Below are 24,780 nucleotides of genomic sequence, written 5' to 3'. Positions count from 1 at the left end.
GCCCTCCATACGTTGCAGGACTAGAACTCCCATCTGGCCCTCCATACGTTGCAAGACTAGAACTCCCATCTGGCCCTCCATACGTTGCAGGACTAGAACTCCCATCTGGCCCTCCAAATGTTGCAAGACTAGAACTCCCACCTGGCCCTCCAAACGTTGCAAGACTAGAAGTCCCATCTGGCCCTCCATACGTTGCAAGACTAGAAGTCCCATCTGGCCCTCCATACGTTGCAGGCCTAGAACTCCCATCTGGCCCTCCAAATGTTGCAAGACTAGAACTCCCATCTGGCCCTCCATACGTTGCAAGACTAGAAGTCCCATCTGGCCATCCATACATTGCAAGACTAGAACTCCCATTTGGCCCTCCAAAAATTGCAAGACTAGAACTCCCATCTGGCCCTCCATACGTTGCAAGACTAGAACTCCCATCTGGCCCTCCATACAGTACGTTGCAGGATTAGAACTCCCATCAGCCCTGGAACCTATCAACCCTCGTAGTACCCTCTGTGCATGTGCAGAGCGCTCCACTACCGCCACAAAGTTCTCTCACAAACTGAAGCCACGCGTTAGGACACCTTCAGTTTAATCTGCTCCTCTCACTCCATATCCAGCCAGGGTAATATAGTTTGAGCGCTGTAGTAGAACCTGGGAGACCGGGGTTCAAATCTCCACATCACGCTCACCATGGAGAGACTCCCTTCCCCGCAACCCTTCAAGAAGCTTGGCTTTCGTGGCAAAATCTTCTTTACCCGCCACGGAGCTGTAAATAGAACCCAGGACCCCAGGTGCCCAATTGACTTCCTCCAACCCATTCCTGCCTTAAGAATCTCAGGAAATGCCGGACTGGGCCAGAACAATGCTCACGGCTGCGGGGGGCTCTCCCGGAATCAAGAAGAGAACAGACAGGGGAGGAGGGAAATACACACAGCCCTTGGCCACTGTCCACGTCTCCGTTTTGCTGATCCAGATCTAGGATCTCAGGAGAGATGGTCTCCATCAGTGGTTCTTCACCTTGAGTTACTCAGGTTTTTTTGGACTGCAACTCCCAGAAGCCTTCGCCACCAGCTGTCCTGACTGGGGTTTCTGGGAGTTGCAGTTCAAAAGATCATGGCCACTGCTCCCATCACCTCCTGGCAAATAGAAGGGGAGGATATGGAGGCAGGGACAGATTTTACCTTCTTGGGCTCCGTGATCACTGCAGATGGGGACAGCAGCCACGAAATTAAAAGACGCCTTCTTCTTGGGAGGAAAGTGAGGACAAACCTCGACAGCATCTTCAAAAGCAGAGACATCACCTTGCCAACAAAGGTCCACATAATAAAAGCTATGGTTTTTCCTGTAGTGATGAATGGAAGTGAGAGCTAGACCATAAAGAAAGCTGACCGTCGAAGAATGGATGCTTTTGAATTGTGATGCTGGAGGAGACTCTTGAGAGTCCCCCTGGACTGCAAGGAGAACAAACCTATCCATTCTGAAGGAAATCAACCCCGAGTGCTCACTGGAAGGACAGATCCTGAAGCTGAGGCTCCAATCCTTTGGCCATCTCATAAGAAGAAAAGACTCCCTGGAAAAGACCCTGATGTTGGGAAAGTGTGAAGGCAAGAGGAGAAGGGGACGACAAAAGACGAGATGGTTGGACAGTGTCACCGAAGCGATCAACGTGAATCTGACCCAACTCCGGGAGGCCGTGGAAGACAGGAGGGCCTGGCATGCTCTGGTCCATGAGGTCACGAAGAGTCGGACACGACTAAACGACTAAACAACAAGAAGTTAACAGGTTTGGTTCAGAATAGAGGAAAGGGGGATAGTGAAGACTACAGGTTAGCATGGCCAAGCCCCGGCCTCCATGAAGCTGGCCATCGCTTTCCATGAGCGTAGGGTTATATAAAGAGGAGTGTGGCAGTCCTCCATACATGAGCCTGAACTGGCTCCAGCAAAACGAGTTTTTAAACTGCAAGAAATAAGGAAGCAGACAAAACCGAAAAGATTTTTTTAGAATTGCCACAGCAGCATTGAGTCACCTCCAGGTTTCCAGCCTACAAACTCTCTTTTTTTTTGAAATATCTGGATTGTGTTATTCGGGCTGGCGGAAAGGTCCTGCCGGGCTGATCCTTGGAGAAGAACGAGCAAAAACAGCGCTAAGAGAGGTCGGATCAACCGCAACAACACCACACCGCAGGGCCTTTATAGGAAAATAGGTACGGCTCTTTGGCCCGAAATCTGCCAGCTCCCAAATGCCTCTCGGTCAGGGGCTGGGTGACCCTCTGGATGCTGGTGGACCGCTCCAGCCCTCGCCAGCATCATCAATGCTGACGGATGATAGGAACGGTGATCCAATCACATCTGAAAGGTCAAAGGTTGCTTCTGGGTCCTCAGCACTGTGATCTAATTGTAAGTAGACCTAGAAGTAAGTCTCGCTAACCTTGGCGGGCTTTCTCCTGAGTAGACATGCCTAGGATGGCATGTGGAAAAGAAAATGGTGGCAGTTAAGGGTGTGACGACACAGTAGGAAAAAAAATACAAATGGATCCGCTGCAAAATCACACTTCGGAAGTTAATCTGCTTCAGTTAATCACATTGGAGTCAGCAGAGAGAGGCGAGGAAAACCCTGTTAACTATTTGAACCCTCATTTCTTTCTCTCTCTTTCCATTCTTGTCTTTTCATTTTAAAAGGCTAGGTAGCCAAAGGGAGGAGGTAGTGAGGAATCAGCAGAGAACAGGAGTAAGTTTTCAGTCAGCTTTGTTTCCAGCTTGTTAAGGTGGCTCTGCTTTAGCTATCCAGACCTGCAGGATGCATGGTTAGAGCAGAACCACCTTAAATTGCCTTCCTCTCTCCCTTTCTACCGATTCCTTCCTCTTTTCTTTTCCTTTGTTCACCTAACTGCTCAAGTGCTATATTAACAAACATTTATAATAGGAAGGAAGGAAGGAAGGAAGGAAGGAAGGAAGGAAGGAAGGAAGGAAGGAAGGAAGGAAGGAAGGAAGGAAGGAAGGAAGGAAGGAAGGAAGGAAGGAAGGAAGGAAGGAAGGAAGGAAGGAAGGAAGGAAGGAAGGAAGAACTGGCTTTGGATATAACATTTACAAAGACTGCTCAAATGATCATAGTACTGTACTGAAATTCATGTGAATGCATTTGATTACAAAATAGTAGAAGCCCCAGTAGTGCAGGGGAAAAAAACATTAATTTGGGGGTAAAACTCCAGGCTAATCCACATTGATTTCCACATTATGTTACAAAATCATACTCAGAGAATGCTTATCAATGGCTCCTTCTCAAACTCTCTCAGTATTTTTTTATTCCTGAGTTTGATGAGAGGGTAGAGAGAATGCTTCCCAAATTTTGAGGATGACACAAAATTGGGTGGAATAGTCAATGCTTTGGAAGACAGAAACAAAATTCAAAGAGATCTTGATAGGCTCAAACACTGGGCCGAAAACAACAGAATGAAATTCGAGAGGGATAAGAGCAAAGTTCTACACTTAGGGGAGAAAAACAAACCACCACACAGTTAAAAAAATGTACAAAATACTTGGCTCAGAATTGTTATTGATCATAAGCTGAATATGAGCCATCGGTGTGATGCGTCTTCAAAAAAGGCAAACGCTATTTTAGGTTCAATAAAGAGAAGGGGCAGGATCTGTTCTCAATCATCCCAGAGTGCAGGGCGCCCTCAAGGTACAAGGAAGTCAGGGTTTGGACAAACATCAGGAAAAACTTCCTAACTGTTAGAGCGGTACAACAATGGAACCAGTGACTTTGGGAGGTGGTGAGGGCTCCAACGCTGGAGGCGTTCAAGAGAAAATGGGATCACCCTCTGCCAGATCTGCTTTGATTTGGATTCTTGCACTGAGCAGGGTATTAGACTCAACGGCCTTATAGGCCCCTTCCAACTCCATGATTCTATGATTCTGGTTAATGCAAAATAATGTGAAACTGAGCATTCCACTCCAAGAGCAAACTCCACATTATTTATCAATGTTGTCGCACCACAAGCTGGAAAAAGAAAGAGACACATCTTTATTATTTCTTATCCCGCTATTATTTTGCAAAGACACACAAGGCAGCTAATATAAAATCAGGGTGACACCAAATACAATCATAGCCTTAAAAAGCAGCATTGCAACCCACAATAGTTAAAACAGTCAAGGGTTAAGAACATCAGCAAGAGGCACTATATAGATCACAGCAGCATTGTTTTTATTTATTTATATCACTTCTCCTCTGCCTTTCCGCTAAAACATGAAGCTTGAGGTGGCTAGCAAGGACAAAATACAAATAAAAGACAAAAAAAAATTAAAATAAGAACAAAAACATCAAAGCACAACAGGGAAAAACACAGGCAAGACCAAACTCGTTTAACAACAAATCAGAGGCCAAAAGTCTAAGAAAGAGGCGACGCAGGGCTGTTTTACAACCATTGCCCTTTCTTCTTAATGAGAAGATGATGAGTCAAAAGGTTTGAGGACTAGTAACCTGTGTAGCCGTCTCGGTGAGGCTGAAAGAGAGGTCAATTTTAAATCGCTGCGTAGGGCAGCTTAGAGTAAACAAACCGGCTGCAATCTCGCATCCACAAAACGAGGTTTTCAACACAAGATGCCTACGCATGTAAACCAGTAACAAGTGCCACAGGCTGCGACTTAACAGCCTGATGGGCCATAGAATCAATTTTCTAATCCAGATTCTAAGAGACAGAATCTGGATTAGGGAAATACACGGAGGCCTTCAAGTAAAGGAGGTTTTCTCCTGCTCCCCTTCCTCTAAAGCAGGGGGTCCCCCCAACCTTGGGCCTCCAGATGTTCTTGGACTTCAACTCCCAGAAATCCTGGCCAGCAGAGGTGGTGGTAAAGGCTTCTGGGAGTTGTAGTCCAAGAAACTCTGGAGGCCCAAGGTTGGGGACCACTGCTCTAAATGACCTACCTACCTACCCGCCTCGGTTTCTAGCCCTTTTCCCGGCTCATTCCGAAACGTCTCATGGTTATCAAGAAGATCACACGGGAGGGAGACCCCGTATCCCATCCTTTCTTGTGGGAAAAGGTAGCATTTCTAATAAGCAAGAATCCAGTCGTTGGAATGCTTGTCGTTTATATTTACACCTCTTTTTTTTTGCACTCCAGGTGGTTTACGATCAGCATGAAATAACAAAAGCCGGCCAAACCAGGTTTCAAAACCCCCCCCACCATTATGAAGGCCTAATAAAGCCAAACACGAGCCTAACTATATGTTTTTACAATCAAGAAAATGCGCTTTACAGGAGGGTTAGATGGCGTGGGGAAAGCCCTCTCCGGTGAAACGCAAGGCCTCTCTGGTTCAGCCAAGGAGATACACCCATAGGAAGTCCGGAAGCTAATATGGGACGCAACCTCACTCTTCTTGTGCTGTCCAACCCATTGGCATCAAAGGGAGGCTGCCTCTGGTACCAGAAAGGCATTATTAGCCCCCCCCCCAAGAACTTGCCCTTCCTTCTTGTGAAACCATCTGCTGCCATTATGTATGGTGCCGCCTTATCATTTTCCTATTGTGACCCAAATTTCTTCCCCCACCTTTCCTCAAACCAACCTCCATCGCTCTCTTCCTCCCTAATCGACAACCCTGTGAGGTAGGCCAGGCTCAGAGAAAGGGAAAAATCAGGGAGAAACTGGCTCAAGATTCCCCCGAGGAGTTCAACACCGGAGTGGCTCTACTTCTGACTCCCAAACGGTGGCAGACGCTTCTGTCCCATTTTATTTTCATTTCAGATTTATCCGGCGCCTAAACGCACGCTTGGAAATAGGTCCGCCCGTCGGGAAACCTAGACCCCAAGCCGGATTGCATTGATGAACCTTCCGAGAGGCTAATGGGCATTTTTTCCACGCTTGATCGCCAAGGCTGACGGGGGGACCGGTGGTTTCCATTTGAGCGGTTAAAGGAGAGGCCATCCTGCCAGACTCAGTCGGCACAAGGGCCGGGTGCAACACTGGATGGGTTCTGCCGGATCACTGTACCCGCAATCCACCTCCTCTGGCTGGCACCCATCACCGCCACCCCACAAAAATCCTGCCAGTGTGCTGGTTGTGGCACTGGGGGAGTGGAACGTGTCTGGTTGGAGACGGCTGCTCCCTCCAAACAGAACACCCCCCCTTCTTCTCTCTTCCCAAAAGCCTGGGCCCTGGGAAGGCCACGAGTTCCAGTCCCGCACTTCACTCATCTTTGGCCCACTTCACCCTCCTTTCCCAGTGGAAAGAGGAGCTTTGGAAAAAGTCCAGCAGCCAAGAGCTGTAATTTTTTAAGAACATCGCCATAGCCTGTGCCAACCTGGCTGGCCTCTCTGGCACACTTGGAGAGATTTTTTTAAAAAGGAACTGAGGCCGCAGAGACGAATGCCGCCAAGGCACCCGCAGGACCAACCCCAGCCGAAGCCCGTCCACGTCCACACGGGCCCTCGAGTCATCCCCGAGCGATGCCAACCCTCCCAGGGATGCCCGACGATCAAGGAAACCGAACAGCCAAGCCAGGAGCCCTGATCCCACTCTCTACCCATTGCACCCCACTCTCTCCGGGCCCTACCCTTGGCAAGCGGGGTCACCCTCACCGCTGAGAGCAGCCTGACAGTTGGGGGGTCCAGGATCCTGCCAAGTGGGCTAATGCCAGCGCTCTCCATTCGCCCCCCAAGGAGCCACCACCAAGAGGCGGAGAGAGAAAGAAGAGTAAGTCTCCCTCCCGAGCGTGCGCCCCTTCTCTCCACCCCCGGGAGAGGGACCCAGGCGTCCCGGGAGGGGCGCCCCCTACAGGGCCCGATCCCTCCCCTTGGGCGCGGGGGCCCGATCCCTCCCTCCTTCCCTCCTTCCCTCCCCAGCGTCCCGGGCGCACGGGCGGCGGCGCGCACCTTGTAAACGTCGCCATAGGTGCCGGAGCCGATGCGCTGGAGCAGCTCGTAGCGGAGGCGCGGGTCCTGCAAGGAGACGTCCCGGAGGGCGCTCATGGTCCCTCCCGACTTCCCCCCCTCCACGGGCGACGAGTGAGCCGCGGCCCGTCCGGGGCGGGGAGGGGGGGAGACGGGGACGCCGCCGCCACCACCCCCGGGGCGGAGCGGCCGAGCAGCCGCTGGGAAGGCGGCGACGAGGAAGGGAGGGAGGGAGGGAGGGAACGCGGGGCCGGAAGCCGGGAAGCCAGCCAGCCAGCCAGCCGGGCAGCGAGCGCGCACCGGGGACGCGCAGCTTGCGCGCCGGGCAAAGGAAGGCGGCCCCCGGGGTTGCGTAAAACCAACGGCGCGCGTTTTTACGCACAGTGTCCGGAGCGGTGGTGGCCAAAGGCGTCTCTATTCCCCCCCCAGGGGCGCCTGGTGGACATTTGGTGGCCCTGGTTTTGTTGTTGGTGTTGTTTTAAAATCCCACCTGGATCGGGTGGCCCTTTAAGTCCCCCCCCCAAAAAGAGGAGGGACAGATCCTTGGCGGCGCTGCCCTCTTGGCGTGGTTAGACAAGTGGGCACCTCTCCAACCCCGTCGGGACCCTTAAGTCTCCACTCTCGGACCTGGCACCGATGGGGCTGGAAAGAGAGAGCACGTGGTTCGCCCCCCCCTCTGTCTCACACACACACTCACACACACACACACACACATTTCATGGGGAGGATCCTCCCTGCTCCTCTGCTTGGGCCGGTGTGTGTGTGTGCTTCACCCCCACGGACCCGGCGTTTTTCTCCAGGCCACCCCGCTCTGCGTTTTCCTTCTCTTTTGCTCTTGGCGAACTGGAGCCGCGTCAGGCTTGTAGGAAGTCAGAACAAGAGTGCCTCTGAGCACATCTATGCCTAGGATGGAGGGAGAGCTGAAGAAGACTCAAAGCCAGGTGGAGAAAGAACTTCCAGGGAGAAAGGAGGCAGGCTTGAGCTCCCAAAGCAGATCCTTTTAAATAGTCAGCCAACAGCCTAAGCATGGTCTTGGTTACAGGCTGCCAAGTTGCCTTGGACTTTTGAGGATGCTAAGAATGAGTGCTCTCCAAAATTCCTGTCTTGAACTGCCCTGCTCCTCTCTTTTAGACCCAGGGCTGTGGCTTCCGTTATGTTCTTTGCTGGCCTCCCACCTTTCCCAGCATTATTGCCTTTTCCAGAGAATCCTTCCTTCTCCATCTCAACATTTTTTGCCTCTGGAGATCGTTCAGGCTTGATATGTTCTAGGATCCGTCTTGCTTGCTTGTCTTTCTGGCAGGCCGGGGTATCCACAGGAGCTCCAGTGCCACGGGTCAAAAGAGCCTGTTTCCTTCCCGTCCGGCTTTCTTTCCTGCACATCCGTACAGGGCGATGGGAGACACAATGGTGTGGGGATAGGAAGTCCTTGACTTCATATTCCAGGCTCCAACTGGCGAATTTTGGGAGCTGCAGTTCAAAGACCGACGGGACAGAAATCACATTCCTGCTTTCTGTCCTCTCTCGTTTGAAACACTTTTATTCCTTCAAGCTTTTTGTAGCATTTGATTTAAAGCAATTGGCCAACTGTAATGGATCCCCGTTTCTGGACACCCTTGTTGCTTAGGCCAAAGAATTTCAGACAGCCGACAAAGGGAGGAGCTAAACAAGGATATGGGACACGGTTAAATTCTATCTTCTTGGCTTTAACCAGGGATGAAGGCCTTCCAATCTCACTACACGTGTAAATGGGTGAGTCGACTCTTCTACAAAGGCGTATCTGTATTACCACCCCAACTACTGCTTCTTAATACCACAGTTTATGCAATTGTCACTGCTTGTACTTTCTAGATTTTTCCCCCTGCAGACCATCCATCTACCACTTAAACGATGCTAGGTAAAGGTAAAGGTTCCCCTTGTCATTTAGTCCAATCGTGTCCAACTCTGGGGCGCGGTGCTCATCCCCGTCTCCAGGCCGTAGAGCCAGCATTTGTCCAAAGACAGTTTCCGTGGTCACGTGGCCAACTAGACACAACGCCGTGACCTTCCCACTGTGGTGGTACCTATTTATCTACTCGTGTTTTTGCATGCTTTCAAATGGCTAGGTTGGCAGGAGCTGGGACAAGCGACGGGGGCTCACTCCGACGCATGGATTCGATCTTACGACAGCTGGTCTTCCAACCTTGCAGCCCAGAGGCTTCTGTGCCACCACGTCCCTAATATATTATGTTTATATTATATTTGAGCAAGCTTTATACAGTTTTGGACCTCTATGCATGAAAATGCTTCTCCTGTTAGCTTTCTGCCTGCCCATAAATGACAGAACTGACAACAGAGTTTGGGGGGAGGGGGGGTGAAGCAAAACGTATGATGCACCACTCCAAATTAGCCAGAAGACGGCGATGCTGGATAATAAAAGAGTCGAGGAACTGGAGGCTGTCTTTGAAAACAGGAAGTGACCGTTTTCTGTGGCAATCATGTGGACAAACGCAGCAAGTGCACTATCCATTGTGAAAGCAGTCGGAGCAAGAAATGCATCATGTAAAATGAAGGCTCAACAGCAAAGGATTGTTTACTGTAATTAAAATACCAATCATATGGGTATTATATTGCATGGACAGCAGCAGAAGCAAGACGGGTCCGGTTGCTGCTTCACCAGGCCTCGCACTGAAACAAAGGCCAACATCTGAAGGAAGATCCGCGGCCCTCCATGGGTTTGCTCCCCCCACCAGTGAAGCTGGGACCCTCCACTCCCCACACGGCCCCTTCAGCTGGGGACTCAATTTGTCGGCCGGATCCGGACAAACAAAACGAGCCAAGATGGCATGGAGCCGCTTACTGCAGGCGGTGGGGTGAAATTTTGGAAGACCCCGGAGAACAACTTCTCTCCCGCATCACATAGTGTTCAGAACCCCCTGGGAATATGTCCGTATCGGGGAGTAGAAGTTGAGTGCCAAGAGGCAGGATGAGCCCAGATCCAGAGTTTGATTTCCCAGTGGGAGATGACCTCACTGGGCAGTCAAACTTCGCCTGGCCTACCTCACAGGGTTGTTTTAGTCGGGGTGGGGAGACATGTGTGCCGTCTTGCCTATGGCCTTAGGCAAGCTGCAAGGTCCCAGAGCATCCCGTAGAAGAGAAGGAGAAGCCACTTCTGAGTAATCTCTATTTGGAAAAAAAAATTGAAAAGAGTTGTCATAAGTAAGAACTGACTTGATGGCACTTGATCATTCATTATTTATGGACTTGCTTCACTGGGCATTGTGGGACACAACATTCAGCCATGAGTTTTTGTCCACTCGGTACAGTGGTGCCTCGCAAGACGATTGCCTCGCAAGACGATTAATCTGCAGGACAATTGGCTTTTGCAATCGCTTTTGTGCTTCGCAAGACAATGTTTTCTATGGACGATTTTCGCAAGGTGATGATTTTTCCCGTCGGAACGCGTTGAATAGATTTCAGTGCATTCCAATGGGGAACCGCGTTCCGCAAGACAATGTTTTCTATGGACGATTTTCGCAAAATGATGATTTTTCCCCATCGGAACGCATTAAATAGATGTCAGTGCATTCCAATGGGGAACCACGTTCCGCAAGATGATGTTTTCTATGGACGATTTTCGCAAGACGGCGACTTTTCCATTGGAATGCGCTAAATAGATTTCAGTGCATTCCAGTGGGGAACCACATTTCGCAAGACGATGTTTTCGCAAGACAGCGTTTTTCGCGGAACGAATTAACATCGTCTTGCGAGGCACCACTGTATGTGTTTATAATGGCTGGACCAGGATCATGGAAACACTGTTGATTCTCCTCCGGCAACCACATAGATGCATAGGTCATGAATATTGCCCTGTCTGGAGTACAGGACTGTGATCTAGAAATCTTTACATAAAGATTAAATGAAGTCTTCAAAGACTTTCCCCCCATATGTCAAGATGAACATACATTGCTGTTTTATTTTTATTTTTTAATCGGTTCTGCACAAATTGTCCAGCTGTAGACCCGCTGTGATCTTTTGCATCCTGGTCAAGATGAAGAAGAAAAAAGTGGGGCAAGATACCAGGAAGATATACCAGAGGGAAAACTCAGAGCAAGCCAGCGCCTTGGTTTATTTTAAGATGCCAACACCTATTTCCACCCACCCCTCATCTCAGGCTACCTACTCGTGGGTTTGCTACCTGTGCGGGTCTCCCTGGAAATGGTGTTATCCATCACGGGAAGTCTTGTGCTTTCGTCCGATTTTTCACTCCCGCCCGAGACCCGACTGCCAGGACATCCTGACCGGGGACCAGCTTGCTTTAGCCACAGTGTCTAGGACCGCTTCCTAAGAGCCAGTGGAAGGTGGCGCCACTTGACATCTTGAATAGAAGCCAAGGTACGCCTTGAATTTCAAACTGATGTAGTTCCCATCTGTCTCTCCCCTAACCTGGGATTGGGGGGGGGGTAGGAAGAAAACGACGCATGAAGCTGGCAGAAATTGGGGTGGAGGGGCAGTAAAAGATTCCCTATATATAATCCTGATTTTCTTCCACCCATGTTCATAATTAATGATTGTGATAATCTCAGGACGTCTAGGCTACTACAGTGGTGCCTTGCTAGACAGTTACCCCGCATGACAGTTGTTTTGCTAGACATTGACTTTTTGCGATCACTATAGCGATTCGCAAAACAGTGATTCCTATGGGCGAATTTCGCTGGACAATATTTGGTCCCTGCTTCGCAAACCAATTTTCGCTAGACAACGATTTTGACAGCTCCCTCCGCACTCGCAAAACAGGTGTTTTGGGGACCTAAGCTTCACAAGACAGCGATTTAAACAGCTGATCGGCGGTTCGCAAAGCGGCTTTCCTACGGCCGATCTTCGCTAGACAACGACGATTCTTCCCCATTGGAACGCATTAAACAGGTTTCAATGCATTCCAGTGGGGAAATGCTTTTCGCTAGACAATCATTTTGCTAAACAGCGATTTCAGTGGAATGGATTATCATCGTCTAGCGAGGCACCACTCTATTAGTTTCTGCCAGGAGCATAAAAACAAATCTTCTTGCAGTAGGGCACGGGGTTGGAGTGGGCACCTTCAATGATGTTACTTCGGCCATGTGAGCTTCTTTTGTACGCCTGGTAGGGCATAAATTGAATGCCCATCAATGCAGCATGGATTGAATTCCTCCGCAGTCACAGAAAATATGTCCTGCATCCAAGCCATCCCATTTTACTTAATGATTCTTCGATCTTCCTACTCTGCTTCCAAGTCTATTATTAAGGGACTTCCAGAGGGTCCAGCCAGAATCTTGCCCTGATGGGAGACACTCTTCAGTAATTTATCCATTTGGCAAGGTATATAGCTTAGCCTCTTCTGGTTTAGTACCGAGCGGTGGGCGTGCAAGGATGTAGCATCTCAAGAAGTCCACAACCAACTACACAACTCCATGTTCCTGAATATTTCGGGCTCGCCTTGCGCTAATTAGTCCCTCCTGCATGTTACTTTTTTCAACCTTAACCACTCACTGCTTTTTGTTTTTTTAAATGATGACTCTGATCAACATGCTCTTTGCAGACCGAGGACAAGCTAGATATAGATGCAAATTACAAAAATCTGCGGGTATTAACAATCTCTTCTCCCGAAGTGTCTTTCTTGCTTTTTTAAAATTGCAGAAGCAGGAGGGGGCTCCTTGCTACTTTCTCGGTAGAGATGTTGCGTCGGAAATATTAAGAGAACGCTGTACTGTTTGGAAGACTCAACATGTTTTATTTGAGATTTTCAGACAGCTACTCCATGCGGGTCTACAGCACACAGAAGCTTCATCCCGATAAAACTGTTCAGTTGTTTTTGACTCATGCATGTACGAGAAAAAGGACCTCTCCAAACTCACAGGCAGCTCCAATGGGGAGGGACGGGTCTTGCCGTTGGGGCGCTGGGAGGGGGCCGCGATATTTGGGGGCCAGGTTGGGACGCCATCTTGCAAGTAGGCATGACCTGACCACCTACTAAGGGACAGGAAAGTGGGAGAATCCAATATATATGGCAAATATTCTACTTTTAGGGACAGGGCAATATACGAAAGAGATTTCCTGGTTGGGCAAACGTTGGAGGCAAATCAAGGGTGGGCTGAGCCATTCTGAATGCCAAAAGGGAGCCTGTGACGGATGGATTTGCCACCGGGAGACTCTGACCGAAATGAATAAAGACTGATTTATTTCAACCATATCTTCTTCCCTGTTCCTTATCTAGTAAAGTCTCCCAGACTACCTTACCAAGGGATCCATCATGGAATACAATGTAGAAGAAGGAGGGTTGAGGGGGGGGACCCACAAACCAGGGGGGCAGTTTTTTGTTTCAGTCATTGGTGTGATAGAAATGCTCTGAATGCAGCATAACAAACAACCCTCCCTTTCTAACCCTATCGCCACGAGATGCGACTCAGATCCAGGAAGGAGCTCTGCTTCAGCTGTCGTTCTCACGGGCAGTGGGAAGAGCATGCCCAGTCTTTGAGCACACCTGTTCGAGAGCATCACAGGTGGGCTCCACAGCTGGATAGCACTCCAGATGTTGAAGCCGAGGAGGAAGCTCAGCACCCGCCCTCTGTCGCGCCTTCCTCATGTACGCACACTCATGTGCATGCTCACACATGTGCATGCACACACTGTTTCCTTTCTTTCACCAACTTTCTCCCTCTGTCCGCAGAATCCTAGACGGACGGAATGGAAAGGGAAGACCTAGAAGACCATCGGCTCCGACCCTCTGCTCAGCGCAGGAATCAAAAATCTCTCTGGCTGAGGGTTGTCTCGTCGCTTCCTCTTGAAACAACCTCCTTCCTAAGGCTTCTGCGCTACATAATGAACCCTGAGCAAACTAGACATATTCACGGTTTTGATATCTTTAATTTTTTTTCCTTTCTCCTTTTACATGTTAAATCAACAGGAAACAATAAACCATTTGTTCGCTTCAGATATATATATATATTTAAATATATATATATATATATAATCAGTCTCATGCGTTAATTTAAAAACAAAAAGTCCTTTGTCGCCATCTCTCTTTTCTTCAACATTTTCTATTAGGAAAGCTGTTATTGGTCAGCACAGCAAGATTTTTTTTCTTTTTCAAATTATGTTTAAAAAGTTCCCTCTTTTTTTTTCCCCCTAGGGCGAAACCATCGTAAAATGGGGGTTGGGGAGAGATACCCATTAGGTGTTATTTCCTTAAAGGAATTTTTTTTTTCACCATCAGCAAGACAGCATTTGAGGAATACGATAACATTTCAAAAAGGGGGCTTCTCACATCCCGCTCTCCAAGAAACGGCTCACAAGTTTGGAAGAAACCAGCATCAGGAATACCTTAAGGCATCTTTCATACTTTTGGGATGGGGAAGAAAAGGGATTTGTCCCCTTGCAGTTTCAGTTGCATCCATCTTTGGCAGGAAATCCCCCTTCGATGTGAACGTGTTAATCTTTAATGGTTCACGAATAGGGAAGATTTCCCACCCTATCGGTGGCTGCCCACTTCTTACCCTTCCTTCCCCATAAATGTTTCAACACGGGACATTTCCCATACAGAGGCAGAGGTTGTATTTACAGTGCAGTTAAACCCCACAATCCCAGCCTGACTTCCCTTCTGATCAATCCCGAATTGAGATAAACTCCTAAACTAAATTTCTAATCCCTGCATTAAAACGGCTTTTCCTCCCCCCCGGACAGAAATTGCCAGCTTTGGTACAGAAAAAAAAAAGTAATAAAAATGACTAGATTGAACTGAAATATAATGGCCAAATGCATGATTCCTTTCTGCCCCTGCGGGAAGTGTACAATAAACCCTTGCACACCACGGCTAACTACATAAATTTCCACACTGGGAGGCACCAAACTCTTCCTTCCTCTAAATTTGGCTATTTTTCTCAGCCAAGGGGAACAAAAATTAGATTCACACAGAACGCTCCTTCTGGCATAACTGACAGAGCAATGTTCTCGGAGAGGACCAAACACTCCCCCTGCTTTTCTCCTCCTCTTGGCACTGGGGGAGAATCTGCAAGGGAGAAAGGGTGTCATCTTAACAGCGGCCTCTTGGGGGCGGTGTTTGTAACACACTTCAACGCAACCCACCAGCATGGCGCCTGAGAAGTGTCACCCCATAATACTGAGCAGGGGTTTTACCCTCCCACCTCACTCTCCTCTGTCGGTGTCATTACGCAGACTTACAAAGGTGTGTTTCAAAATGTGAATTGTGATTTTTCCCCCCAAAGTAGTTTTATTCATCCTAAAGGACCCCATTCCCACCAGTGACTAAGGTGTAAAAGGATGTCCTCGCACTTCAGATGGAAACCTCCTATTCTTTTCCAGCCGAACAACCGAGAATTTCCTCTTGAAAACTGCTCCCCTTTTTTTACACCATCTTGAATGCCCAGCACCCCTTAGAAAGCTTACATTTCATTTGCAACGGGTTTGTGGCTACAAAATAGAGGTTTCTATTAAAACGGCCTGCTTTTGCAGCCTATCCCCGATCCAGCGCTCTCCAGATGGGTCAGACTCCGACTCCCATCACCCCCAGCAAAGATCATCCCACGGCGTTTGTAGCAGAACTGCAGACTCGAGAGCTTGTAGGATCATGGGGTCGGTGTGGGTGGGAGTAACACCCTCCCAAGAGGGCACCAGAGGTGTGTGTGTTTCGAGGATGTGCAAAATCTTTTGTTGTTGCTGCTGCTGTTGTTTTTAGATCAAGACTAATGGGTTTCAAAGTCAAAATTGCCCTGTGCCCAAAGAGCGGAGGGCCAACCCCAGGGTTTAAAATCCATGCCTCCCAATGCAAGTACTGGTGTCCCTATAGGGGAATAGATCTAGGGCTCATATGGGTTCTTTCGGCTGCCAGACCCTCCTCTTTTCAAAATGGAAGGGACTCACCGGGAAAACTAGAAGGTCCCTGTTATTACTTCTTGCTCTGGATACTCACAGAGCCTCATAATAAAAGCAAAACAAAAATTAAAAAAAAAAATAACTTAAAACCAATCCTTCATACAGGTGGGGGTGGGGGGGCGTGTTGTCCCAATCCCCAGAATAAATAAAATTAAACCGCACAGAAAGGGAATATGCCTTGGGGTGAGCCAGAATCAAGCGAGACCGTCGTCCCCGTGGACTTTATGGTAGCCAGCCTCACGCCCTGGCCAGCTGTTTGGACTGAAGGAAAAGAAGAGAACTACGGGGTCCATCGTCCGTCGGTGAGGAATGGTCAAGGCCACAGATAAAGCAGGGGACCCCCGGGAAGAGGCTGGGGGACCCCCTTCCATGTCCTTTCTCTAGTCTCACAAGAGATGCAGGTTCCCTTCGCCCCTCCCACCGGACCACCCACCCACCCACGGCGCTTCCCAGAGTCAGTCCCTGATCGGAGAAAACGTGGAGGGGGCGAGATCGCGCCCTGTCCAGTCAATGGCTTTTGGGGTGGGCCAAGGGCTGGGGGGGGCTCCCCTCTTCATTCATCTAACTGTGGGAGGAACTGCTCTCGCCCACGTTTGGTTCCTGGATGTTTTCAGCCTCTTCTGGGATGTCCTGCATCATATGAAAATCTGGAAAAAAACACAGTTACAAAGTTTACTGAATCTTGGTCGCTAATGAGAAAATCTTGTTAAAGGCTGCAAGTGTAGGGTGGGTGGGTGAGCGACAGGGAGATAAGACAGGTAATAGATATGCTATGTAGCCAGGTGGGGTTGGGCATCTTGGCAATCTATTCGTTTTTTGTAAGGGATCATTTGACAATGGAAGCCTATCCTTGCATTTTCACAGTGCCGAGCTCCATTTACAGTGGTGCCTCGCTAGACAGTTACCCCGCATGACAGTTTTTTCACTAGACATTGATGTTTTGCGATCGCTATAGCGATTCGCAAAACAGTGATTCCTATGGGGGAATTTCGCTGGACAATGTTTGGTCCCTGCTTCGCAAACCGATTTTCGCTAGATGACGATTTTGACAGCTCCCTCCGCGCTCGCAAAACGGGTGTTTTCGGGACCTAAGCATCGCAAAACAGCGATTTAAACAGCTGATCGGCGGTTCGCAAAGCGGCTTTCCTATGGCCGATCTTCGCTAGACAACGACGATTCTTCCCCATTGGAACGCATTAAACAGGTTTCAATGCATTCCAATGGGGAGATGCTTTTTGCTAGACGATGATTTCATTAAACAGCAATTTCAGTGGAACGGATTATCATCGTCTAGCGAGGCACCACTGTATTTCACTTTCTGGAAGAGCTTTACAAGAGCCCGCACTGGCCATTAGAGAGAGGCGTGAACAACTCACCGCGCGGGCTGGGAGGGGGAGACTGTGGGTGGATCATGCCTTCTTCCTTTGACAACCCGTCCAGGTCCTCGTCACCTTCCTGCAGTCTACTGGACATGCCATGGTAAGCAATCTCATCCCGTTGGCCACTGGCAAAGGTCCGATGGAAAGAGTGGCAGCCGGGCGAGAGGGGTTCACCAGCTCTGCTCTGGAAAGGTGGAGGAAAGAGGGAGTCTGGATTCAGGTCTCTTAAAAAAAAGGAGAACTAACTAACTCCACAGGTCCCAGCTAGCATGAATCCATACCCTAGGATTGAATGAAAGTTAGCGTGTTGCATGGTCAAACAGGAGATGGCAAGAATAAACATGAACATCCTGGGCATCAGTGAACTAAAATGGACAGGAATGGGCGAATTCAGCTCAGATGATTATCATATCTACTATTGTGGGCAAGAATCCCGTAGAAGGAATGGAGTAGCCCCCATAGTCAACAAAAGAGTGGGAAAAGCTGTAATGAGATACAATCTCAAAAAGGATAGAATGATTTCAATACGAATCCAAGGCAGACCTTTCAACATCACAGTAATCCAAGTTTATGCACCAACCACCATTGCTGAGGAGACTGAAATTGAACAATTTTATGAAGATTTACAACACCTTCTAGACCTGACACCAAAGAAAGATGTTCTTCTCATTCTAGGGGATTGGAATGCTAAAGTCGGGAGTCAAGAGATAAAAGGAACAACAGGGAAGTTTGGCCTTGGAGTTCAGAACGAAGCAGGGCAAAGGCTAATAGAGTTTTGTCAAGAGAACAAGCTGGCCATCACAAACACCCTTTTCCAACAACACAAGAAGCGACTCTACACATGGAAATCACCAGATGGGCAACATCGAAATCAGATTGACTATATTCTCTGCAGCCAAAGATGGAGAAGCTCTATAGAGTCAGCAAAAACAAGACCTGGAGCTGATTGTGTCTCTGATCATCAGCTTCTCATAGCAAAATTCAAGCTTAGACTGAAGAGAGTAGGAAAAACCACTGGGCCACTCAGGTATAATCTAAACAAAATCCCTTATGAATACACAGTGGAAGTAAAGAACAGATTTAAGGAACTAGATTTGGTGGACAGAGTGCCTGAAGAACTTTGGACAGAGGCTCGTAACATTGTCCAGGAGGCAGCAACGAAAACCATCCCAAAGAAAAGGAAATGCAAGAAAGCAAAGTGGCTGTCCAACGAGGCCTTAGAAATAGCAGAGAGGAGAAGGGAAGCAAAATGCAAGGGAGATAGGGAAAGTTACAGAAACTTGAATTCAGACTTCCAAAGAATAGCAAGGAGAGACAAGAGGGCCTTCTTAAATGAACAATGCAAAGAAATAGAGGAAGATAACAGAAAAGGAAAGACCAGAGATCTGTTCAGGAAAATTGGACACATTAGAGGAACATTTTGCGCAAAGATGGACATGATAAAGGACAAAAATGGGAGGGACTTAACAGAAGCAGAAGACATCAAGAAGAGGTGGAAAGAATACACAGAGGAATTATCTCAGAAAGATGTGGATATCCCAGACAACCCAGACAATGTAGTTGCTGACCTTGAGCCAGACATCCTGGAGAGTGAGGTCAAGTGGGCCTTAGAAAGCCTGGCTAACAACAAGGCCAGTGGAGGTGATGGCATCCCAGTTGAACTGTTTAAAATCTTGAAAGATGATGCTGTTAAGGTGCTACATCAATATGCCAGCAAGTCTGGAAAACTCAACAGTGGCCAAAGGACTGGAAAAGATCAGTCTACATCCCAATCCCAAAGAAAGGCAGTGCCAAAGAATGCTCCAACTACCGTACAATTGCACTCATTTCGCACGCTAGCAAGGTTATGCTCAAAATCCTACAAGGTAGGCTTCAGCAGTATGTGGACCGAGAACTCCCAGAAGTACAAGCTGGATTCCGAAGAGGCAGAGGAACTCGAGACCAAATTGCTAACTTGCGCTGGATTATGGAGAAAGCCAGAGAGTTCCAGAAAAATATCTACTTCTGCTTCATTGACTATGCGAAAGCCTTTGACTGTGTGGACCACAACAAACTATGGCAAGTTCTTAAAGAAATGGGAGTGCCTGACCACCTCATCTATATGGTTGCCACTTCACCAGGTGTCACACTGAAACGAGGGCCAACATCTGAAGAACAATCCACTGCCCTCCATGAGTTTGCTCCCCCCCATAAGTGCAGCCAGAACCCTCCACTCCCCACTCGGCCCCTCCAGCTGGGGGGACTCTTCCTCTGCCCAATCCGGGCAAACGAAACCGAGTCGGATCGCTGGGGGCCGCTTACCGCAGGCGGTGGGGTGAAACTTTGGTAGAGCGCGTCCCCGGCAGGCAAGCTGCGTCTCCGGGGCTCCGCTCCCTTACGGACCCAGACGCTTTCCATCGGCTGCCGCACGGCGGCCAGCTGCCGGCGCGCCTCTTCCGCCTCCCGCTCCTGCCGCGTCCTCTCCGCCTCGTTTTCGCGCAGCCGGGCCTCCAAGGCGGCCACTTCCTGGGTCTTCTCTTGGCAGAGCAGCCGGCAGCGGCTCAGCTCCTCCTGCAGCAGCGCATGCTGCTTCTGCAGCAGGGAGAGATCCGTGGCTTGCCTGTCGGAGGAGGAGGAGGAGGAGGAAGAGGCGCCTTCCTTGCGGGAGTTGGTCCGGCTCAGCCGCTCTCGCCGTTCGTTCGCCTCCTGTAACTGAAGCTCAAGGAGGGTATCTTGATGGGCCACAACCCCCTGATGGGAAGGAAAGCATGAAGCACCATTAGGACTGACTGGAAAAGCAATCTTTACGGGCTGCATTTCATGGATGCTGTCGTTCAGAAAGGCATCTCCTGGCTACCAAGCTGGTGCCGGATGACCCGGCTGGCTGGCTGCAACTACAGAGGGAGTGTTTAACATATGGAACAACACCTGTCTAGCAGCCCTTTGGGATGAGATCTTTGGAGTTCCCTAAGTGGAGACCTCTTCGGAGTTTCTTGAACAAAGGGTGAAACATCTCTGTTCTATGCTTGCAGCTTTAATAAATTAATTCAATTTTTATAGTAAAGGTAAAGGTTCCCCTTGACATTTAGTCCAGTCGTGTCTAACTCTAGGGCGCGGTGCTCATCCCCATCTCCAACCCATAGAGCCAGTGTTTGTCCAAAGACAGTTTCCGTGGTCACGTGGCCAGCCTGACTAGACACGGAACGCCATGACCTTCCCACCGTGGTGGAGCGCACCGTTTAACGACGAATCCGCATAGCGAGCCGTTTTTTGCGGTCGCTAATGCGATTGCATTGCAATGTTTAGATAGGCTAAACATCGCATTGCGATCATTTCTGCACCTGGCGGCCATTTTGGGAACAGCTGATTGGTGCTTCCAAAATGGCCGCCGGGTGCAAAAAATGGCCACCCGCACCATTATTGCACCCTGCCCTCGCTTACCGGGCAGCGAAAATGGCGGCCGAATCCAGGATTCTTCGCTTACCAGTGAGTTTTTCCATAATAGGAATGCATTAAACGGAGTTTAATGTGTTCCTATGGGTTTTCCCCGCCCGGATAGCGAAGAATCCGGATAGCGATGTTAATCCTGGAACGGATTAACGTCGCTATGCGGGGCACCACTGTACTTGCATTTGCATGCTTTCAAAGTGCTAGGTTGGCAGGAGGTGGGACAAGCGACGGGAGCTCCCTCCACTGCCTGGATTCGATCTTACGACGGCTGGTCTTCTGACCTTGCAGCCCAGAGGCTTCTGCGGTTTAACCCGCAGCGCCACCACGTCCCGTTCAATTTTTATACCACCCATCTAGAAGCCAGGCCACCACTCCGGGTGGCTCAGAATAAGAGCATTGACAACATAAACAAAAATACGATAACAATAATCATTAAGCAAGGCAAGTTCCTGCTGAGTGATCACGTCGAATCTTAGCTCTTGGAGGCGACTGGGATTAGTGGGAGGGTCGGGAACAGACAGGGAGGGGGGATGTTTTGAATCAGAAGCTGCTGTTCCCTCCAGCTAAGCAGGGGCTGCCCCATCACACGAGGCAGGAGAGGATGGAGGAAGGGAGGACGCACCTACATAAATCATAGACCAGCTTGCTGCAGAGTTGAGAGAGGGTCACGTTTCATTTGTGCTGAGCTTGTAGCTCGCAGGAGGCTGCCTGCCTCAGAGGTGTCCTGGAAGGTTATTTACTGACAGGCAGGGAAGGAGCAGCCATGTTGAGGAGAGTCCCTCAGGGGAAAAAAAAGGCTTTGCAAAATCTTGTTTTTAGATCTCCAAAACTGCCAAGAATCTCATATCTGGGCCGTGGAAGAAAACCAGGAAGGTCCAAATAGCATTCCCAGGTAATTTATCACCCAATCACCAAGCAGAGGGAAACCCGTTTCGATTCAGCAAGAGGGCTACATCCTGTGTCTCCAGCCACTCAGAGTGATATTGATGTATCAGATGGGCGGGATATAAATTAAATAAATAATAATAATATACCCGATGTCTTAGATCAACTGCCTGAACGAAACTTGTTTGGGACAGCGATAGGATTCCTTCTGCTCTCTGTAGACATCAACACAGAATCCCTTGGCAGATACAGATCTGAAAATCTGAGAATCCCTTCCAGCAGGAACGCTGCCCTCGGATTTCGAACCACTCTAACCTACCTGCAGGCCATGGAGCAGAGAATAGAGAGTCTTGACCTTCTGGAGCACTTCCTGGGGAGAGAAGGATTAACTGCCATCAACTTGACAATTTAGGCAACCAACATTGCAATCCATCGGACGGGGCTGCCTCTGCTATGAGGAAGACAGGGGCGACCTCTCTCCAGACAGCGCATTCTGGACATCAGGAAAGGGCAGCAAAATCGGAGCAACTTGTTACCGTATTTTTCCATGTATAAGACTATACTTTTGTGTAAAATCTTTAGACTAAAAATTGAGGGTCGTCTTATACACGGAAGTAAGCTGAGGAGAGAACGAAAACAAGTGGAGGGGAAAGCAGGGATCAAAGCGATCCTGCAGCGCTTTGATCCCTTTCCCCCTACACTCGCTAAGCCCCACTTAGATTTCTTAATTTTGGATTAGAAAAAGGGAGGGCGTCTTATACATGGGGGCGTCTTATACACGGAAAAATACGTTATTTTGTACTGCAAGAGAGGAGAGTAGGGCTTAGGGGACATTCTGCCTCCCGTCACAACAGAAACGTGATTGGCTTTTGGTTCCGTGCTCCTTGCCTTGTAGGTGGACCGAGTGGCCATCTGCTACTTCACGTCAGACAGCAAATGTCTTGGGTCACCCCAAGAATACAAAGCAGTTACAGCACCCCCTTTAGACACATTCCTCCTGCTCCTTGCAATACCGGGCTGGCCATCCACTCACCTCCTGAGACATTTTCGGCTGCAACTGGTTGCCGTTCCCATCCTGTATGAGCAACACAATAAGACAGTGTCACAAGGGCCCGTGCATGAACCGCCCCAGAGATCAGGCATCATCCAGGCTGGTCCTCAGTTTGTTGTGGGGCCCTGGGGGACCACCTGTAAGGATGGTTCGAATCCCCACTGGGCGTCCCGGAAGAGCCCACCTGTGCAGCCAAACGGCACAGCCACAGGGCACCCCAAGAAGAAGAGAAGAGTAGACCACTTCTGAATAGTCTCCACCTTAAAAAGGCCACCATGAGTCAGAACTGACTTGACGGCAGGCAATCATTGATCATAAAAGCATTCAATTTATTATGACCCTATGAACTAATGACTTCAAAAGATCCTTCATTAACCGCTCAGATCTCACAGATTAAAGGCAGTGCCTTCCTGTATTAAGTCAAATCCCCCCTTCCTCTTTTCCCACTACCTTCCACTTTTATTTTTCCCTTGCGTTACTGTCTTTTCCAGTGCATCTGGTCTTCTCATCACACCCCAAGTGTGATAGCTTCAGTTTAGTCATGCTAAGTAGAGGTATCCTTCAGGACTGCTTAAGCTAAAGGTAAAAGGTTCCCCTGGACATTGAGTCCAGTTGTGTTCGACTCTCGGGCGCGGTGCTCATCCCCGTCTCCAAGCCGTAGAGCCAGCATTTGTCTGTAGACAGTTTCCATGGTCACGTGGCCAGTGCGACTAGACACAGAATGCCATGACCTTCCCACCGAGGTGGTACCTATTTATCGTCCCACCTTTTTATGTGCTTTTGAACTGCTAGGTTGGCAGGAGCTGGGACAAGCAACAGGAGCTCCCTCCGCTGCGTGGATTCGATCTTACAACAGTGGGTCTTCTGACCTTGCAGCACAGAGGCTTCTGCGGTTTAACCCACAGCGCCACCACGTCCCATTCAGGAGTGCTTACATGTGAGTAAAGCATGCCCTCTCTATGGCAACACCACCCCGTACTGTCAAGCAAAACTAACTAACTAAATAAATAAAGCCAAGCTCCTTCTTTTGACTAAGGAGTATGCAAAATGGCAAAAGCTGGCTAGAGCCAGGGAAATACTTTTGAGACTCTCCTAAATTAGAAACGACATAATTCCTCACTAGGGGGATTTTCCCGCCACCTGATTCAACATTTCCCAAAGCCTTGGGAGCTTTCTTGCCCTCCCTCATGTCAAACTAGCATCGTGTTGCACACTAGGATTGCCCACAGAAGTAGAAAAGGAAGAGAGGACAAACTCCCTCTTTGCCTAAAAGACTCACCTGCTGATTCGAATCCGATTCAGCCCTGGGGAATTCAAGAGAGCCATTGATACTCCCAGTCTCCCCATCTGTAAAAAAAAAAAAGGTAAGAGGGAGCTGAAGAATGCCATCGCTTGACAAGCAACTTGGCCCCATCCGCAATCCTGTCTGTCCGGAGTAGTAAAGGAGAAATTTACTGGCCAACAAAATCAGGGCTAGCTCACTTCCAGATACAGTTTTTCCTAACTGAAATATCAAGGGCGTGCATGGGCTGTATCAAAAATTCTCCTGACATCCAAAGAATGTCTTCTCATTACATTTTATACCATTTCACCCTCACAGGTTTCCCACACTTTTTTTCATCCTGCCCAAAACCAAGGATTTTTTAAAAAAATTAGTTTGTATCCAGGGCAGGGTTTACGGTCAGGATGCTTCCCAACCAATGAAGCACACTTCCCAAAACAAGGGACATTGGGCTGGTGAAGTGCCCAGCTGGTGGGGCCACCCCTCTCCAAGCTTCGACTATAACACCGAAACACAGCTCACTGTTCAAAAGGGAGTGCCAATAAATTCTGTGGTTTTTTTCCGCAGTCCTTCGGCAGAAATAAAGGCAAAACAGTATGCGGCGCGGAATATCCTTCCTAGCCAACTTTCCAGCCAATGCAGGATTCATTTCCTCGTTTTACTAACTCCGCACGAACCCACTCTTGGGGGAGTGTCAGGGAGGACCTGCAGCCCCCCCAATTGAAGGTTGATGGAGAAGAAAGGGGTTGCATCAGGAAAAAAAACAGGGGTTTCATACTTGTGGCAGGATTCGCACTTGGGCTGGAGCAGCCGTTCGAAGCATGGCTGTGGTTTGGGTCTCGATCCCAGCCGGGTCCCACGAAGAGCTCTCTGAGAAGCTCCACTGTGCGCACATGACAGCAAAGCAAAGGAAATAAAAGGGAGGGACACAGTTTGTACAAACAAGGCATGCTGGCTCTGTGATATTTT

At 49.0% G+C, this 24,780-nt stretch overlaps 2 protein-coding genes across 8 annotated transcripts in view; both read right to left on the bottom strand.

Annotated features, from left to right (window-relative positions):
* MAP4K2 (mitogen-activated protein kinase kinase kinase kinase 2) overlaps nucleotides 1-7,100 on the bottom strand; it is a 61,336-nt gene extending 54,236 nt beyond the window's left edge. For both annotated transcript variants that reach the window (XR_013539353.1, XM_072984083.2), the window contains exon 1: nucleotides 6,864-7,100. Coding sequence is in view for 1 of the 2 variants with exons in the window: in XM_072984083.2 (XP_072840184.2) it covers nucleotides 6,864-6,959 (96 nt within the window). In the remaining variant the exon portion in view is untranslated. The remainder of the gene's footprint in view (nucleotides 1-6,863) is intronic.
* A 9,100-nt stretch (nucleotides 7,101-16,200) lies between these two features.
* The window catches only part of ARHGEF2 (Rho/Rac guanine nucleotide exchange factor 2), a 173,648-nt gene continuing 165,068 nt past the window's right edge, over nucleotides 16,201-24,780 (bottom strand). For all 6 annotated transcript variants that reach the window (XM_072984079.2, XM_072984078.2, XM_072984081.2 and 3 more), the window contains 7 exons: nucleotides 24,590-24,694; nucleotides 23,809-23,876; nucleotides 22,512-22,553; nucleotides 21,798-21,848; nucleotides 19,466-19,894; nucleotides 17,162-17,348; nucleotides 16,201-16,432 (listed from right to left, as the gene is read on the bottom strand). In XM_072984079.2, coding sequence (XP_072840180.2) covers nucleotides 16,347-16,432; nucleotides 17,162-17,348; nucleotides 19,466-19,894; nucleotides 21,798-21,848; nucleotides 22,512-22,553; nucleotides 23,809-23,876; nucleotides 24,590-24,694 — 968 coding nt within the window. In that variant the 3' untranslated portion in view covers nucleotides 16,201-16,346. The remainder of the gene's footprint in view (nucleotides 16,433-17,161; nucleotides 17,349-19,465; nucleotides 19,895-21,797; nucleotides 21,849-22,511; nucleotides 22,554-23,808; nucleotides 23,877-24,589; nucleotides 24,695-24,780) is intronic.

The sequence above is a fragment of the Pogona vitticeps genome, chromosome 15 (assembly GCF_051106095.1).
Source record: "Pogona vitticeps strain Pit_001003342236 chromosome 15, PviZW2.1, whole genome shotgun sequence".
Lineage (NCBI taxonomy): Eukaryota > Metazoa > Chordata > Lepidosauria > Squamata > Agamidae > Pogona > Pogona vitticeps.
This window is presented reverse-complemented; position numbering and strand designations above follow the sequence as displayed.